We start from the raw sequence: 14,236 nt of genomic DNA on the forward strand, positions 1-14,236 counted from the left end.
ATTTTTATGATATAACAGGCGTTTTTTAAAATTTCTGCCGGTTAGTCAAATATAAACTTTAGATTAGATTATAACTATTAGATTTAGATTTAATAAACTAGAATTCACATTGAATGACCAAGCTCAAGGTAATAACTCTCCTCTTTTGAATTTATTTTAACTGAATACTAGTCCTTAAATATATCTCTTTAACTAACTCACACAATAAGTGGTGATTACTCAATTCATACGAGGAAGTCAAAATTGTGGCGGAAGGTATGCTACGAGATAAAAAGTTTGTATATTTCTTTATTCGTATTTAGATATTATATTGGAGAATTTGAGCTAACAGAAAACACTTTACTGACCATCAAATTGGTCATTTCTGAACTCCAGTCGGCTAAAAACCTCATCATATTTAAACATACACACACACACACACACACACATTGACTGAATATCTTAACACCGTAGAAAAAAGTAGGGGCGGAAGCTACTGAGGTTGTATTTTAGACTTTAAAAACCAAATATATCTTTGGTTTAAGGATCTGTAAAGATAGTATAACAACCGAAACATCTGTCAGAGTATTCCTAATATATTTTGTAAAACAAAAAGTAAGTGTTTTAGTTGTCTATTCAATTACGAATTTTACGCCCGATTCCATTTAAAATAACGAAGTTGATGTGAACTTCCGGTATAACCGTTATTTTAATTGAGGAGAGCATACCCAATAAACGACATTATCCAAATTATCAAAATTTAAATTGAAATAGTTTCCGAAACATTCTAACGGGTGGTTACCGTGAGACATCCTAAATAGAGACTTTCATGCTTCACATTGTTTAAAATACTTTCTATTTTGTTTGTATTGTATCTGTATTTAATAAGTTTAATCTGAATTTTGAATACGAATTAAAATTACAAATAAATACCTAATGAGGTTTATGCATACCACATGTATGTTCTTTTTTTAATTTAGAATGCAACTACGCATGCCAACAGACGTGAATGAACAAGACAGGCAAAGAAAACGATGCGATACATGTCTCAAATCGTATCGTTGTGCTAAACTTCGGAAATGTGAACCGTGTGAAAAAATTTGCGGAAATGACGTCATGGGAAATGTAGGTAGCATTAACAAAATTGATGAGTACAGTGCCTACTTTACTCTTGGAGAATTTGGACCTGGGTTTCAAATGGATCAAATCGTGGATTTTATAGGTTTACCTGAAAGGGATAAGTATGAGAAAGTTGTTGTTATAGGAAAAACTAAAGATCAAAATGGCCTAAAAAAGTGTAAAGCGTTAATCATTGATCCGGTTGAATCATTCAAGGATATTAAAGAAGCAAAATGTGCAGGAATTGCACTGAAAAAAACTGAAACCGATCAAAAATTGGTAGCACCATCAAATATACAAGACTACATCGAAACTGCAGAAAATCATCTCATAGCGGTAATAACCCACCATTATTTATTTCCATTTGTAACAATTTAGTTTCTGAGAAGTAAAACGTGCTTCTATGATGATTATAATGATAAAACCTTGAGTGTTTAAAATTTTACTTACCTATATAGGTTAAAAAATGGTTTTTGTTAATCAACAGTATTCTGTTGTATTTGTTATGAATTTCGTTTGAAAGTTTAATGTTCTATGCAAGCTTGAAGTAGCTTTTTAGTAATTTTGGCTTTTGGTAAGCACTTTCCTTCCAGAGTAAATGACCTCACACACACATTAAGATTTGTTACTATGTGTGTGTTAAAAGTAATACTTGAAATGAAACTTATAATCGACATATTGTTCATGTCCACCCTCCTCTCGAGCATTAGTTATGAGAGAACGAAAGCAAATATTTTTTTAATATTTTCACGTAATGGCTTTTATACTACAAATGAAATTTTTACAACTTTACTACTTGTTAATAAAATTTATAATTTTCACTACTAAATTTAAATTGTTATTTTGTTATTGGTTGGATAGGTACATTTTCATTTTGTTAATTTATTAATTAGGCATTATTGATGCAAGGTATTTTTTTTTACAAAATGACATGAGAAAATACTTTTGATAAATTAAAGCTAAGTGAATTTGATCAGAATTGTTAAGGGTAACTAGAAAGAAAAATAATACAAGAAAATCAGTTGGAGTAACTGGAACTAACTAAACAAGCACAAAAAATCAAAACTCCATTAACCGTTTATACTAGACTGAGGTGTCATTCTCAGTTAGGGACTAAGTTAATCCTAAACCTAAAGCGTATTGTATTGTTACTATCCTTCCTTAAGGATTTTAATAGCAAAAAGTAGAAGTTGACTTTATTAAATAAATATCGGCATTAGGAAGGAGGTTTGTGGGAGGTCACAGTAGTAAAACTAATTATTCGTTAATATTGAAAGAAATATACGTTCAATACTAAACAGTGGGGATAAGCCTGTAAAGTAAAATTAAACGTCTTGGTTAATAGGCAGACGGGAGTTGTTTAGTAATTACGATGACTATTTAAGCTTCTCGAGTGCATAATTCGACGTAGTATTGATGGGTGAAAGTGAATCTCATTTTATTTTGATAGTAATCTGAAAAGATCGGAGCTTGGGATGGAACCACTATTCGAGTTCATGGGATTGCCTTTATTTTTGTATATATCAAACTTTCATAAGCGTCAAAAAGGGAAGGGTTATCGACGTTTCTGATTATACGTGAACGGAAATATAAAAAAAGCTATGCTAAATTTTTTTAAGGTGAAATACTTTTTAACCCTTTTATGTGCTGTACGACTCCCATATAGGTGCACATACAGGGTGTAACAGAAATAAGTGCCAAGCTTTGGAGAGTAAACTAGATGTAATAAACAATCGTACGGTGAGTTCAGCATCGTGGTTAAGGACAAAAAGAAATTAATAAAACCACAATATTTTACAATCCCAAGCCGATACTGTATGAATTGACAACATAGGTGTCTACCGAATAGCGCAGTGCAATAAAAACCCTACAGATACATGTACTGAGAATGTAAACATTTATCATCGAACGACTAAGGCTTCATTCGAAAATCAGCCTAAGATAAACATAACAACATAACAATTTAGTACTACATATAATATTTGGACTAAGTAAATTAAATAAGTACATTACAAGTAAATGTGCGAACACAAAAGAAGTCGATAAATGAAAATCATCTTGATAATTGTAATTTTATTAAGGGAAATTTTCACACCATAATTGAGGTATTGCTAAGGCGCGTTACCTTTTTGTGGGTAGTTGTAAGTAAACCTTACCAAAAAAGTTAAGCCTCCAAAAATTTCAAACTACACATTTGCTGTTCTTGAAATCGCGAAAGATGGTTTGACATGCGAATTTTACATCGCACCAATTCAAAATTCCGTCCGCCTGAAGCAAATTTGTCTGTATACAGCACCCTATAGAAAAAATTAGCCTTCTTTCGAAACCACTGACCCAAATCCATTCGCGGCTGAAAACCAATTTCAAGCAAATGAGGATACTGCAATTGATCCTTTAAAATTTTGCTACACTATAACGGGAGAGGAGCCAACATTTCCTGCTATTTCGCATGTACTATTTTAGAGACTGTCTTTTTTGAAATCGAGGATTTCGTTGCTACAATGGCTATATTGCTGAAACTCGTAAATACGTCTATTCTATTGTGACTAACCCACACTAATGATTCCTTGTTTTGTCGAATTAGTTTATTGAATTGCACATCGATTGCCTCATATAGGGCTTAAATGTTAAATGAATAAACGATTACTAGAGGTTGACTGTCAACATAAATACCTTGAATCAGAGCCGGGCAAACTCGCCTCTTTTGACTCCCGAGTGCTCCTCAAGGTTAACCAAGTAGCTCCTCATTGATCCTGCGAGGGCAAACTCGGCTCTTTTGACTCCCGAGTGCTCCTCAAGGTTAACCAAGTAGCTCCTCATTGATCCTGCGAGTGCGAGCGAGATGATTTTTTCCTTTTCTTATCCCTTTCATTTCGTAGGTGAGTCCCCTCTTCCATAGCCAAACCCAATAGTTTTGTTAACGTAGTAACGAAAATTTTCGTAGGTATTATTTAAGTTGCGAGAGTGGCTTCCCTCTTCTACGAGATGAAGGGGCTTGATATGAGAGTGGAAGGGAGAAGAAAAAGATAAAACAAAATTATTCATTACTGCTTACTCTTTCGTACTCATCGATGGGTATGGAGTGACTCAAACTAACCTCATGTAGCGGCTCCTACGAAATTAAAGTTTGCCCAGCTCTGCCCTGAATCATACTTAATCTAATCTAACAGATAAATAATACACAACTAAAAAAATACAAAACTAATACTGCACTCATTCCCTGCATTCAATTTCGCACACGAGCATTCGTCTACGTTTTTCGGACATAAACATCTACTTAACTTTCATGTTTTATAGTGCTCTGTCGCTTCCTGCAAGTTAGACACCAAGTTATGCTATACTAAGGATTTATTTTGCCGAATTTTTACATTTAATACCGTAAATTCCTGATTGCTCTCTGAATTCTACGTATATTTAATTTTTGCATTACCTAAAATACCTTGTAAAGTATTTGACGGGGTATGGAACTGTTGTTAAATCAAAATTATTAAGCACCGTCGATAGGTCGCACGTGACTTAAATTGTTGGAACTGAAGAAAGTTGATTTTTTTGATAGGTGACTCTATACTCTCATTAATAGGTACCTATGTCAGGAAAAGCAAAAGATATATCAAAAGAAATCAACAGTTCCTCTTCTAACTCTGTAGTAGGCATCTAAAAATTTCAGAGTATTTTTGACCGAAAAGCCATTGAATTTTATCATCTAAATTCTCTCTTGAGATATTACACGAAAGGGACTTAATGTTTGAAGTAAATAGCCTTAATTAATTGATTGGTTTGTGGATTTTCGGTAAACAATACAATTTTAGAAAGTTTTGGGTTAGATGCATATAAATACCTTCTGGTTTTTACAACTATAATGTTCTTGTACTCTGACATGATTTGATCGTTTTCCTCATCATTCTGGGTTTTGCGTAATACAGTTCATTGATAACATATTGTTTACTCCTTCAATACGATCTAATGTATCAATAATAACGTAATAACTTTTTAAATAAAATCACGTTTTCCATTGAATCCTTCATGATATCCTATTCCAATTTTTCTTCAAATTACTTTTTGGTTTATACACACTGATATTGCTCTTAAGAACAAAAGTACACAAATTCCCAAAGGAGGTTTTAAAATTGAAATTTCCGGGTTTAATCGCGCTACTACGTATTATGTTTTGAATAGGAAGCTTATGTATAGGATTATTCATGTTATACGACACGAAAGATTACTACTATGTTCCTAGATTTATAAAAACGTTTGCTTTAGGGGTGGATAGGGTTTCATAAGTAGTACATTTTAAATTTTTTTTCAAAAATACACAGTTTCCAAACAACACAAACACGTATCAAAGTTGGATTTTTAAATGTAACTCCACATATTTTATTACATTTTTTTGGATTCTTTGTTCAAAATAAGCGAGTTTCGTTGAGGTTTACCTCATCTAATAATTAAGTATCTTGAAATATTTTGAATTTTGTTGAAATGTAGTTAACACTTTTAACTTTCAAATTCTCAAGATGTACTGCCCCTTTTAAAACCANCTAAAAATAATAATATTGTATTACTTTTCATGTCTGTTCATGAAGGATTTATTAATACAAGCTTGGTGTAATTTGTCAAATAGTTGAAGTCAATGTTTAGCTTTTCGAAGTGGATTCAGATCAATATCGGTCAGCCTAAGCGGTAACATTTCTTCTGCTTTAAGGTATTGTTTTCCGTTGAAAACTACAAACGTCTTCAGCAATGTTGATTGTTAGAATATAACTGGTAATAATATAACTAGGGTTTCGTTTAATGATGAGATGAGAACAATTTCCGGTGTGTACCTAAAATCTGTATCATAGAGAAAATTCCTGTTCCGTAAAGATCGACTTACCTAATCGGGTTGGCTCGATTTTCGCATGTAATTGTTCCTTTAACTGGTTCAGTTAATACAAACAGTCAATGGCTTTCGAAAAGAGGATGTCATATTCCCATTGTAGATTTGATTGTATGAATTATGCAATCAGTGGAATTGTAGAGAGTAAACGTGTTTTTGTGACCTTACATATGGGTTTTTCGTTGGTACCATCGTACCAAGGATATCAAAGCAAATTTTCTTTCGGTCATAAAAGTTTTTGTACATACTCAAGTATTGTAATATAGATGATTTGCACTCAAAAGAAGATAACGATGAGAAGGATTAATAATACAAGAAATTAGGAAATATAATTTGTAAATTTCTCTTGTAACAATAAGTAAATAAGTACCTACTTATAGTATAGTATTGGTATATTCCGCCATGATTGTTAACATTAATTGGATTATCGTAATTTGGAATAAATGTTTTTTTTTAAATTAATGCTCCAATGTTTCCAATGAGTAAATAACTGATGGATGTAATTTGTTGTGTTTAGCAAACAAGATTGATGTTATTATTCATGATTATGAAACATTAGGGCATCATGTACAGGGTGGATCCCAACGGTACCCACCACATCTGAACAGTATATGCGAAACTTAAGATAATCTGCAATATGTACGCTATTTCTTGATTTTCGTAGTTGTGAATATTATGCCTAATTCTAAAACTGTTTGAAAATGACCCTTGGTATTAATCCCAATACAAACTTTGTGTTGGGTTGTTTGTTGATAGGAACCAATAATGACTATTATTTATCAATTTTTAATCGAAAATGACCTGTACCTGTATACATACATAAGTATGCTTAATGAACACTTCCCATATTCGTTAATGGTTGACAAGTTAGTAGATGTTTTTGTTTCTTTGTTTTGATACACGGAAAATGCTAGCTATAGCAAATAAGCTTAAACTACCGTTAGAGAGCTGACCGGCAATATAAAGGTAACATAAATATTGATTGTTTATTTTAAAAATGATGACTGAATAAAACTGTGTGACTTACTAGAAACATTTTTATTAGTACAATATTATGTGGGTGTTATTGTCGGTTGACTTAAGTGCACTTAAAATAAAACAATTATAATCATGTATGAAAATATATGTAATATATTGTTTCTGTTCCCAATGTTAGTGTATACTGTTCTCAGTTGTGATCCAAAAGATGCGATTTCTTTGGAACAAGAAAATAAGTAAGTGTATTACATCAATATTATTTTAGTTAGTTTGTTCTCCAAGTTGCCCGCAAAAGTCAGCTAATAATAATGAAAACTCATAAAATTTGAAACAAAATTAATAAACACTTTCCATATTATACATATATTGCACAATTTGTGTTGAATAGGAGTGTTACAGAAACAATAAGTAATTCTTTCTTTTTTAGATTTCGTAATGCTGCACCATCATGGGATGTGATGCAAACTGCATCATCTGATGCTCTAAGTTTTGCTTGCAAACCTGATGATTTGGAATGTAAAAAGTATGAAAAAGATTTATTTGCATGTTATGCAGTCGATATTAATAGCTTTCTTTATATGTTCAAATTCGGAAATAACTATTAACAGTATAATACAGCCGTGTGTAGGATTTAAACATACTGAACAATATCCAGTCCAGTTACTAATATTGATAAAAGTTTTGAAGTATACTTTTTAAATATTTCTGTTTGGTTATTTACAAGTACTTGGTAAAGCATATTTAAATTGTTGAACAGAAAAACCCTTGACCTACAAATACATTGACACTTGTTTTGGTTGATTATACCATCTTATAGTCCTCAACTAAAAGTATAATTAGTTTTGAAAGTTGTAGATAGAGTTGTGGGTAACTGAGTTAACTGTTACTTCATTAAACGTTATATGTATATTTTATTTAATCGAAACACAAACATTTCGCAAATTCTTATTCTTACAACATACTTGAAAAAGTATTGTTTTAGCGAAATTGTAGTCATAAAGAAAAAAAATTGTGAAAGGTTCAATTTGTGTTTTAATTAAAAAAGGTATTGCAGCATTTATTGTCTACTTGTTGTAAATATTTTAACAAAGGAGAAGTCTCAAATTCAGTCTTGCTAATGTTGATGGCTAGACAGTTTATGTTAACCTGATCTACTTCTAAAATTTCCGTATAAAATTGACTTTTTTACGTTATTTCTATTTCTATCTATATGTTCGGTTATACCAGTAGAATTTTCGTACTTATCTAAGAGCTCGGTTAACCTTTAGCTTATTAATTTCTTTGTGGGCTGTTTACTAGCAGTTTTCCTAAATTATTTTAATTGAAATAAATGACAGATACATCTAGTTTTTTTAACTTATTGCGAATTTTATTAGATATGTTAGATACAAAATTGGTGTTATCAAAATAATTTATTAGTCTAGAATTTTTTTAATTTGGCTTTGAATAAGGACTTTGGAGAATTAATCATTTTTGTTTATTATTAATAACTCTGTCTATTAGATTTTCTTTGTAATCTTTCTCTTTGGCATTATTTTTTAACATAGAAACTTCTAATAATAAAAGTTGAAACAAACTGCCAGTAGTTAAACTACTCTTGATAAAAAGCTAATCGCCCGAATTGTGTCTTAATGAAATTTGTTTATACAATTAAAGACTTAAATGCTTTTACTTTGCATTCATTATTATTAACCCTTCGTTCAATACGTGAGATTCTGCAATATATCTAAACAGGCGCAGTATGAGAAACCCCATTTNTTAATATTGAAAGAAATATACGTTCAATACTAAACAATGGGGATAAGCCTGTAAAGTAAAATTAAACGTCTTGGTTAATAGGCAGACGGGAGTTGTTTAGTAATTACGATGACTATTTAAGCTTCTCGAGTGCATAATTCGACGTAGTCTGTGTATAAGGTGACATGAAATTGCTTGTATTCCTCTCGGAAAAAGAAACTATTAGTAATTAGGAATGATGTTAATTCTAATTACTTGGGTGTCGAAAATGCCCCATTTTCGAGAAAATCTGCCAAGAATTTTTATTGTATTTTTTTATTATTGTAAGCTTTAACACACAACATAAATCTAACAGTAAATTTCGTGGATTTTAGCTTTAGTAGGCCAATTAGTAAGTTATCAAATCATTGAATAATTCAAGTCAAAAAGTGAAAATATATTCTTTTAAATTTTTAATTCCCAAAATTCGGATTTTTATAAATAACCTGCATTTACTCTATGTTCCAATAAGACTCATTTACCTTTAATTAGAATGTATAAAAAATTGAGCCGTCGTAGGACGCTATGGCATAATCAAAAACAAAATATTGAAATTAAAAAAAAAAATTTATTTAATACCTAAATTAAAAATTAAACAAAAACACATGCGACGATAATGAATAATAACACACCATATTATGGAGGCTATACGCAGTATAGCTACAAACCCCACCCTTAATACGGAACCCTCTTTAATAAATTTATATTTGCTTGTTTTTATTTGGTTCCTGTTGCAATCCTTAAAGCCTTAAAGAAGGAACGTAACAATATAATATGCTTCAGATTTAAAACAAATTTACTCTTTACTTTACTTTCTGAGGATAACTCGTTGGGTGTGAACCCCGTGTTAGGTTTCTAAACGTTTTGTAAAATTTTGGGTTTTTAATATTTATTCAAGAAGTTTTATTTTTCGATTACCTAATTGTTTTCTATTTTCATAAATTTAATTTATTCTTTACAAGCAGCAGTCCTCCTTTATTATAAAAATAATTGTAAATAAATAAATAAATAAATAAATAAATAAACCTTCATAACAATAGTTAGTAACCCTGCGTATGCAAGATTTCACCCTTGGAATAATCCTTTGTTTTAATTCTTTTGCAAACATTTTTGTTTTTTAGGAAATAGGTACCGAAAAGCCAATAACTGTATCTAAAGATATTCCCATGATTGAGAATATTCTAAAGTCTGATTTCATGGAAAATACTCCAATGGGGCTGAACAATGGTAAGTTTCAAATAATAGTGATATCAAAAAAAAACTGTCTTACTTGGCTCTATATTTTGATATTTCGGTTTTCTAAACCTGTTTTTTCGATTGGACCCATATTTAAGTATATTGCCATTTAAATGAAACCTTCTTTATTCCTCTTTTTAACATTGTGTATATCAACTAAATTTAATATATTTAAAAAGAAACAAGTTTAGTGTGAGAAGGTTTTGATTCAACTTATAGTTTGAATACCGTCTATACTATCGAGTTAGAGGCGTTAAAAATATAAATAACTGTATTCATTACCGCAGTAAACATTCTTAAAGGTGAAGATGAGGAAAAGGTAAATGAGGTTGATGCTTGTGGACTGCCAAAAAGAACACTTCGACCTCTTTTACGCCGGCTTCTTTGTGAATTTTTGTTGTTGACAAAATATCAGATATAATAACCTTTTAATTAACAACTCGCAAAGTATACTTAATGGTTGAGTCCACTTGTTTTTCTGAACTGTTTGTAACTATCTATTTAATAGTGTTTTCCAACTATCTCATTATAAGTATAATTTAGAATTATAAATCCATTTTTTAGATTTTAACGAATCTACCCAATCGAGCGAGAAAAAATTAATCAAGTCTTCTTTGAAAAAGGGTTCCCTAAGATTTAAAGGGAATAGCGACGAGCCATTGATGGAATCAATAACTGATACGAATTCAACACAAAACTCCGACAGCCTAAAGTTGTTGCACCGAATGAAGGATTCTAGTTATTTTCCTACAGCCGATGAGAATGTAAAGATCGATGAAAATTTTAAATCACAGCTTAGCTCACTAAGTTCATCTGAATTAAAGCCAAGTGAGAATCAGACTTTTCCATATGATTTAAATCAAAACTTAACTTCACCGTTTAATCTTTCTACTACTCATCAGTCAAAATCACAACAACACATGTCAACTCGTTTATTACCTAGAAAACATAACAGAGTGCGACCTAATAGTAATCCATATCGTCATAGAGTTTCTTCTATTCTTAGTGAAAACAATTCAAGTATAGAAGAAATGCCTATAAAAGAAAATAAAAATCTTCTTCAAAGCGAAGGCATGTCACCATCTAATGAGTCTTATCTTGAAATCAACGAAAGGTTTAAAGACGAAGATTTATTGGAAAAGAAAGCTAACGAAATGGTTACCGGAGATCGAAAACAACCCTTAGAATCAAATATGGACCCACAGGTAGAATATTCCAGTTCTAATGAAGTTCCTTCTCAAATAAGTAGAGCATTTAAAAAAATCAAACGTCCTATACAATCCCGAAATTCTTCAAATAACGAAAAAACTTTGAAATCTATTGTAATGATGCCAAAGGACAAGCTATTAGCGCCACTGGAAATAACAGAGAGTTCAGAGAACCATGAAAGTACAACTTTTGACGTCGTAACTAAGTTACCTAAAACAATTGGTAAGGTAACTGAAATAGTTCAAGATGCAACTGATAGAGTATTCTTTGAAAAAAGTAGTACAGCTGATTTTTTACAAGAGGAATACCGAGATATACACCAGTTACAAAGACTATATGTCACTACCCCGAAAACTGATACTATTAAGAAAAATTGGAAAGAAGAGTATTTGTATACAACTAAGAACACTTTTGCAGAATCTAATGAAAGTACATCTTTCGATGACGACACAAATGCAGTTGACGAAAGCGAGAACCAAACTATAAGAACAGAGGTAAAGAACAAGGATAAACTAAAACTTTTAAAAGAAAGCAAAGTAACTGAAAAAGTTTTGGCAGTTCCAAAGGCACACAAAAATATAAATAGAGATCAATCTGATGTTTTAGAACATCCATACGGTACACAGAAAACAATAAGTACTAAATTTACTAACTTAGAAACACAAGATTCATTTCCAGATTCCAAAGAAGTTCGGTTACAATCAGAAAACATAGAAAGTGATTTCAGTCAATTCACGGACAAGACAAATGATTCGTTGGATTCCTTTACAAATCAGCCAGAGACTGATAATGACGCATTTCTAGAACCTAACGCGACCACAGCATTTTCAGAACATACGAAAGAGGAAACATTGTCCAAAGAAGCAGATTACAAAAGTAATGTTAATAAGGAATCTAATATTATTTTAACATCTTCAGAATCAAGGATAATAAAACAAAAACATCTTCCAATACTAAAATCTAAACTTTATTCGCCTTTAAAGCAGGAACTGCATACTGGACAGAATATTTTAACGAAACCAAACAGTAATATAACCTATTTAGTATTAGAAGGGGAAAAATCAAAATTAATTTCATCAAATCAAATAAAAGATAAAGTAGACGAATCATCAACTATTTCGAAAAATATTCAGCCTAGCGTAGATTACGAACAAAACTTGGATTCACTTGTAGACGCCTCAAGATATGACAATTATTCAACAGAAGTACCTTCAGAAGAGAATACATTTCTGAAATCCATAAAACAAAAACTTAAAAGTGTTAACAGAAGTCATAAAACCCCGCAAAATATGGTTTCTGCAGAATTGCACCACAGAGGCATTGATACGTTAAAAGAACCATCGTTAAATTCAAATGCTTCAAAACCTGAAAATGCTATTACCAATACTGATTCAGAAGAAAAATTGAAGGCATTTACACATGCGAATAAGAAGCTCAAAGCCAAACATGCCTTTCCTACCAAAATAAATCCAAATGTAGCTCATGCAAAGGATATAAGTGATTTCCCAAAAACTGGAGAAAGTGTGCCATCTATAAAACAAGCATTTACAAATTATGTTGATGATGAATCAGACATAGTAAGTAGTATTCCAATTAAAATTGAATCCGGCAGTTTGGAGAATGTTTTAAAGGCTAAACACCTTGATTCACTAGTACAAGAGCTTGAACAACTTCCTCCGATAATTTATGACAGGGCTTTGAAGGTTTCAAGTGCTCTTTCAAAATTGCAATCCACATCGTCTCCAAATAAAAATTTGATTCAGCCACTGTCTACTAAAAAGCTGCAAGTTGATGAATCAAAAATGGATTTTGTTGAAACTAACGCAGAAGATTTTAATTCTAATTCTAATCCTGTTGAATTCCAAATAAATGGTGATGAAAATTATAAAAATTTAGATGAATCTTTTGAAACCACTGAAGAAGCTTCACCTTATTTAAAATCCATAGAATCTAAAAGTGATAAGATACTTTCTTTTGAAGGAAACATACAATCTAAGGAAATGAAGCTCGCTAATAAATTTAAGGAAGACACTTTCGATTTAAATACTCCTTTAAAAGATGCAGAAGCGTCTAACGAAAAACCTATAAAAGTGGGCAAAGAAGAATCTTCCACCAGAAAAAAATTTGACAAAAAACTAAAAAGAAAATTTGACGATATGACAGTACAAAATAGCCAGAAAAAGAAAGAAAAAGATAATCAAATAGTTAGTGAATCACTGCAAAGCATTTACAGCACAAAAGCCGTGAGTGATGAAGTAGGCAATTCTAATCCAGAAATAATATCAAAAGAAAACATATTCAAAAATTTTGGAAGAGTAATTCCAAATATTCAAGAATATCCTTTGAAAACAAATAGTTTAACTGACAATTTATTGTTTCATGGAAACGACATACACCTCCCACTAAATGCTAAAAAAAATGAAGATGGGTCTTACAAACTCTCCCTTGATATTCAAAAATTATGTGACTGCAAAGAATTAAGTTGTATTAAACATACTCCTGAAACAGTAGAGGAAAAAAGAAATGTTAGAGGTGCGAGTCATACTAATTCTGATGCAGCTGCTCAAGACAAATTTACTGCATTCTCCGACTTCTTGGGGCAACTAAGAAAGATTTCTAAACCTTCTTCTCATTCTGAATTTTCAAAATCTCAATACAATAATGAGATACTAAAACTAATATCTTCTATACGACCAAGTCACGATACCTAATTAATACGAACCAAGAACTATAAAATACATATTATACCTACACTATCCATATAAATATAGTAATCATTTACGTATAAGCCATTAATTTGAAAATACTTACATTATTTTTTTAAAAAATGAAATTACGCTTCACGAATTTTGATTTAATGTGATAAGATCATTATTAATTAATGTTTTTTCATGTGTGTTCTGTTTTTTTGTACATTTTTAATAAATCTTATTTATAAAACGTACTTTACTTTGCATGTACCTTGATAAATAATGCAACAACCCTTTTACAAATCAGTTTAACGGTTCAGTGCACTTAATAATTATAATAAAAAAATATGCATCAAAAAAATCACAAAATTACAAT

The 14,236-nt window shown here is 31.1% G+C and overlaps 1 protein-coding gene across 2 annotated transcripts; it reads left to right on the forward strand.

Annotated features, from left to right (window-relative positions):
* Positions 1-965: 965 nt before the first annotated feature.
* Positions 966-13,958, forward strand: LOC108738724. Of its 2 annotated transcripts, XM_018472282.2 has the most exons (4): positions 966-1,434; positions 9,847-9,952; positions 10,526-11,664; positions 11,849-13,958. In XM_018472282.2, exons 1-4 carry the CDS (start codon positions 973-975, stop codon positions 11,882-11,884), a joined length of 1,743 nt encoding a protein of 580 aa, XP_018327784.2. In that variant the 5' UTR covers positions 966-972; the 3' UTR covers positions 11,885-13,958. The 2 variants fall into 2 exon arrangements, with proteins under 2 accessions (XP_018327784.2, XP_018327782.2); XM_018472280.2 differs by having other exon boundaries at positions 10,526-13,958.
* The last annotated feature ends 278 nt before the right edge of the window (positions 13,959-14,236 follow it).

This window comes from Agrilus planipennis, unplaced genomic scaffold (assembly GCF_000699045.2).
Source record: "Agrilus planipennis isolate EAB-ADULT unplaced genomic scaffold, Apla_2.0 scaffold207, whole genome shotgun sequence".
Taxonomy (NCBI): Eukaryota; Metazoa; Arthropoda; class Insecta; order Coleoptera; family Buprestidae; genus Agrilus; species Agrilus planipennis.